This window comes from Monoraphidium neglectum (assembly GCF_000611645.1).
Source record: "Monoraphidium neglectum strain SAG 48.87 unplaced genomic scaffold scaffold02657, whole genome shotgun sequence".
Lineage (NCBI taxonomy): Eukaryota > Viridiplantae > Chlorophyta > Chlorophyceae > Sphaeropleales > Selenastraceae > Monoraphidium > Monoraphidium neglectum.
In genome coordinates this window covers 3,712-9,086 of record NW_014010971.1, presented here as the reverse complement: position 1 = coordinate 9,086, position 5,375 = coordinate 3,712, and the positions used below count along the sequence as shown (strand labels likewise).

At 64.9% G+C, this 5,375-nt stretch overlaps 2 protein-coding genes across 2 annotated transcripts; both read right to left on the bottom strand.

The window, feature by feature from the left end:
* Positions 1 to 228: 228 nt before the first annotated feature.
* MNEG_11249 (hypothetical protein) lies at positions 229 to 2,807 on the bottom strand (the record flags this gene model as incomplete). The annotated part of the gene is made up of 5 exons (XM_014040281.1): positions 229 to 240; positions 473 to 1,170; positions 1,490 to 1,742; positions 1,975 to 2,053; positions 2,557 to 2,807. The coding sequence occupies 5 exons, from the start codon at positions 2,805 to 2,807 to the stop codon at positions 229 to 231; spliced, it is 1,293 nt and encodes a 430-aa protein (XP_013895735.1).
* A 1,163-nt stretch (positions 2,808 to 3,970) lies between these two features.
* On the bottom strand, positions 3,971 to 5,027 carry MNEG_11248 (hypothetical protein; the record flags this gene model as incomplete). Its single annotated transcript, XM_014040280.1, has 3 exons — positions 3,971 to 4,331; positions 4,555 to 4,679; positions 4,893 to 5,027. The coding sequence occupies 3 exons, from the start codon at positions 5,025 to 5,027 to the stop codon at positions 3,971 to 3,973; spliced, it is 621 nt and encodes a 206-aa protein (XP_013895734.1).
* Positions 5,028 to 5,375: the final 348 nt, after the last annotated feature.

Below are 5,375 nucleotides of genomic sequence, written 5' to 3'. Positions count from 1 at the left end.
GGCGGGGGGAGGGGGGGGGCCGTCAGCAACCAGTCACCAGTGCTGGTGGCAGCTCACACAGAGGAGCCAAGGTGAGGACGCAACTGGGGGTGAGGTCTGCTAGGGCGCGCGTGCTTGGTGAGGGTGTGGGTCATCGTGAGACCGCGGCGAGCGGCAATAATGACACGGGGCGAAGCCTCCAGGCGTGACGGCCAGGCTGCAAGGCCTGCACGTTGCCCATGGGACGCCTCAAGACAGCTCCTGCACCCGCGCCCTTTTCCAAGCCTTTGTAGGCCCACGGTTTCCGCTACAGATCACCCGGTCACCAAAACACACACACACACACACACACAAAACACACACACACACACAAAACACACACACACTCTCTCTCTCTCTCTCTCTCTTCCGCTCTCTCTCTCTCTCGCGCCACAAGGAGAAGGGTAAGCCGTGCGCACAAAGCGCACGCGGCACGTCGCGGCGGCGGGCGCACCTTGTCAGTGAGCAGCGCCGACAGCGTCGCGTACGACGTGTCGCAGCAGTCGTACAGCGCCAGCAGCTGCTGCACAATCGGCGTCCCCCACAGCACGCGCCCGGCCGCGAGCTTCACGTCGTGCAGCTTCGACACGGGGCTGCGCCGCCCCTTGCCCGCAAAGGTGTAGTACGCGCCGCGCGCCTGGACGCCCATCGGCTGGTAGCAGAAGATGTAGCGGCGGGAGGGGTCCGCGTCGAACGCGCCCGGCTGGCCGGGCTCGGCGTAGGTGAGCAGCAGGTCACGACGCATCCAGTCCCAGATCGGCAGGCGGCTGACTGTACGCGAGACGACGCCGCCCAGCAGCTTGTACACGGCGTTGGGCAGCGGCGTGAAGATGTGGAGCACGAGCGCGGCGAAGAAGCTGGCGGGGCCGAACCAGATCCACTCGTAGTAGAGGGAGAGGGGCACGAAGAAGAAGAGGCTCACGAACCACAGCAGGAACGTGAACGGTGCGCGCTTGGGGTGCGAGCAGTCGAAGAGGTCGTCCCAGAACGTGAAGAACAGCGAAAAGTTGACGCGCGGGTTGGTGTGGTGGTCCTCGTGGTCCATAGGGACGGCCGCGTTGGCGGTCACCAGCTGGATGAGCAGCATGGGGTTGATGGCCAGCAGGGCGACGTGGTGCCACTCGTCAAGGGCCAGGTCGTAGCCGCTGTGGCCTGCGGGGCGGTTGTGCGTGTTGGTGGGGGGATATGCAGGGTGTGGGTGTGATTGTGAGTGTGAGAACCTGAACGCGGGTGCAAGGAGGGAGGGTCAGGCTGTGGGTGCAGCAAGACGCGTGCGCCCTGGGGAGTGAGGGCCGTTACAGGTTGCAGGTCAGGGGCGGGAGGGGCGCAGCAGGGTTGAGGGTCAAAGGTATGGGGTTGTCCAATGCAGCATCATCATCACAGCGGCGTGAACATTTGACAGGTCATATCAGATGGGGTTCTGCTGCCGCAGCAAGCGCATTTGAATGTGCAACGCGCCCCGCGCGCTCACCAAACACAAAGATGCACGCGATCGTGTGCATGGGCACGAACAGCGTCCAGAAGTTGCCGATGTGGCACCCGAGCAAGGCGACAAAGCCGACCGGGATGCCAACAACCATCAGGCCGTCTATGGGGTGCTCGAACGAGTTTGATGTCACATTCAGGTAGGCGTCGTTGCGGTGGTGCATCGCGTGCACGTGGCGGAACAGCCACTTGTTGATGTGCGCGTAGCGGTGCACGAAGAAGAACCAAGTGTCGTAGGCCTGGCGCGGAGGGGGTGGCGCAGGCGGGGGCGAGGAGGGGGCCGAGTGCATTCAGGCGGTGCGGGGAGAGGGGCAGCTGAAAAGGCGCGGGTGGTCGGCAGGTGCAGCGGGGCCTATGCCTGCTGTCCAGACGGTCGATTGTTGGCCAACCCGGGTGGCTGCTGGCAGGCGCTTCGAGGTCACGGCCGCTGCCAGAGGAGCAACCAGGACCGGGCCCGTCAAGCCCACACACCATGATGATTGGGAGTTGGTACCACAGGAGTTTAGTGAAGGGAAATTCAAATCCCCACGAGTCCATGGTTGGGTTGTACCTGCAACCAGACAATGGTGGGCGTGCATGGCCAGTCAGTTCTCTGCCCGGGGCCTGGCTGCAATACTCTTGAAGACTGATGATGTTGAATGGATGAGATGCCAACAACAGCCGCTACCGCCGAGCCTGCAAGTCTAGGTGCAGGTGGGGTGTGCAAAGCGGTACACCAGCTGTGCTGCATGGCAGCTGCGAGCACAGGCGTGCAGCCAGAAAACTGACGCCAACGTGCCACTCCCACAAATCTGCCGCAGCCCTGCTGTCGCCGCCACCCCTGGCGCACACTGCGCCGCCCCCGTCGTTGCCGTCACCCTGGCAGAATCCGTGCCCTGACCCACTTTCCCCCACACTGCCCTGCCGGCCTGCACTGCCCTCCCGCCCCGCACTGCCCTCCCGCCCGGCACTGCCCTCCTGCCCCGCAGCTGCCACGATTTGCAGCAGCCAGGTCCCCAGGCAGCGCGTGGCGCCCCTGTCCGTCAGCCCTCGGCCCCTCATCAGCCCGCTCACCACGCCTGGACCAGCCCGGCGCCGATCATCCATGAGTAGTACCCAAAGACATCCGCCAGCAGCATCCTGGACACCGGCAGTGCCGGTTCCCGGGTGTTCTTCTTGGAGAGCCCGTTGCGGTTGTAGACAGTCAGCACGCCCCAAACCAGCATCTGCACGATGAGGCTGTGCGCCACCCACGACGACGTGTACGCTAGCGTGCGCAATGCCAGCGGCGCCGCGGCTACTGTGGAGCCTAGCCACGGGAGCATGGCTGCTGCGCTGCGCCCGCAGTGTCCGCGCCTACAGTGCTAGCTGCCCTCTGCGTGCTCGACGGGACGGCCTCGGTGGTCGCCCTGCGCAACGGACTAGTGTTGTGGGCGCCGTTGCAGGCGCCACTGACGCTGCCCTGCGCAAGCCAAGCGCCAGCAGGCCACAAGCACGGGTGATTTGGCTTAATCTCAAATCAAAGCGACCACCTTGGGCTAGTCTAGCCCAACGCTGTGGCGAAGGCCCCGCGTTTGGGGGGAAGGGCCCGGGTTACCCACCTGGGGTCCGGCGCGAGATTGATATTTATGCACCTAAGACTCCACAGAGATGACGAGCGTGCCCCGCGCGGCGCGCTACAACGACGGGTGGGTGCGACCGTAAGGCGGGCACGGCACGGCACGCACAGGGTGTCGTCCGGTCAATGAAAGGGATGCGCCACGACGAAAAAATATATCTTTATCACGCACCGTGTGATATCAGGCGGCATTCGCCGCAGAGCGACATGCGTCCAAATCAACTGGCAGCGACTCGCGCATGATCGAATGCACACCCTCATGAACTGACTTCCGATTTCGGCGCCGCGTTCCCGCCACCCACGGCCCCAGATGTGTTGCAACGCGGTGACCCAACCCCTATCTGCGCCTGCACTCACTGGCCACAGCGCACAGTGGGTGGTGGCAGGGGCAAGCCCTGATACACCAGCTCAGATCTCTGCTCAAGCCCCAGTTGCTGTGTCCCACGGGCGTCTCCAATGCTGTATTTCACATCATCACAGCAGCATCACTGCTGCACGATCAATAGGGCGCGTGCCGGGCAACCGATGGGCGCAGGGTTGCCGCCTGGGGCGGCGCACACCCCAGCCCCGAATGTCAACTGCGATATTCCAGCAGCGCGTGCACAGTGAATTTGGGGCCGTCGCTGGCATGGTGATGTCAATCCCGCCAGGGTAATGGCCGGCACGCCGGCAGCCAATCAAGCAATGCAGACAGTACAAAAACAGCCGAGCACCTCACCAAAGTAATTGGCACGCAACTCCGTGCCTCACCCCCCTCCACGAGGCTCTCTCACACCAGCACCACCCCAACACAGCCAACCGACCACTCCATCATCACGGCGCTGGGCCTTGTCATCAGCAAGCCAGCCAACACCCTCTTGTGCACCACAATCAATCCACCGCCGGCTGCGGTTGCGGCTGCGGCTGCCACGCCTGGCCCCACGCCTGCTGCCGCCGCTCCCCCACAGCCTCCTCGCGCTGCCCATGCAGCCCGTCCCGCGCCTCGGCCTCCGCGTCCGCCTCGTCGATCGCACGCTTGGCAATCTGGCCGATGAAGCCTATCGCCAGCAGCGAAGCGCCAACGCCGACAGCCACCTGCCAGGGCGCGATGCTGAGCGCGCTCTCGCCGCCCTCCATCAGCACCGCGCGGCCCAGGTGCCCCGCGGTGACGTAGGCGTAGGTGCCCGGCAGCATGCCGACGAAGCTGCCCAGCACGTAGCTGCCCAGGTCCACGCTCGTAAGGCCGTAGAACCTGGGGAAGGGTGGTCGGAGATTCGAAAGGTGGGGGTAAAACCAGTGTGCAGCATGGCAGGCGATGAGGCGCGCGGGAGCGCTGACAGAGGGGAGCAGCGAGCACAAGGCAGGCGGGGGAGGGGAAGGCCGGACTGCCCCTCGCCACGGGGCACCCAAGAAGTGCGTTTTGATAGTTGCGATGTCCAGGCCTGGCCTTGTCAGCCCGCCGCCAGCCCGCCCACCAGTTGGAGAGCGCGAGCGGCAGCAGCGGGCTGAGGCGTAGCAGCGTCACAAACTTGAGGCCGTTCTGGCTGATCGCGCGGTCGATGGCGGCGAAGCGCTTGTTGCGCTGGGCGAACGACAGAATCTGGGGTTTGAGGAGTGGCGGGGCGGGCCGCACCGGATCAACACCAGGGAAAAGGTGATGCCCCGTGGAGCCATGCCCATGACGCGCCTGCAAAGAGAGACCCACGCTTCCCCCTGCCGCGCGTCGCAGCTGGCCTGGCGCAATCCCGCTTGGGGGGCGTGCAACATGCCCAGGTAATGCGCCCTCACCCGGCCGCCCAGCCGCGCGCCGCACCTTGTCGCGCGCCGCGTAGCGGGCTATGAGGAACGCTATGGTGGCGGCCAGGGTGGCGCTAATGGAGACGATGACGGTGCCCACCGCAGGGCCAAAAATCACGCCGGCTGACATGGTCAGCGGCACCGCCGGCATGGCAAGTACCTGCGCGCCGCCGCGGGCGCGAGGTGAGGACACGTGAATATGTGGGGGGAGCGTTGCCGCGGCGCCCCTGCACCTGACGGCTTGCCGCCCGCGTGCGAGCCGTCCGCAAGACAAGATGTGGCGACAAAGGGTTCTGCGGGGGTCACGCGCCGGGCTTCAGAAACCAAACGGTAACGCCAGCCATGTTGTTGGTTCTGCCCGACACCACCGGAGGCTGCGCACCCAAGACGGCCTGGAACACCACTGTCATACAACGAATGCACATGATAGAGCATGCGCAAACGCGCACGCAGAAACATGCGCATGCAGGCGCACGCGCGTACACACACACACACACAC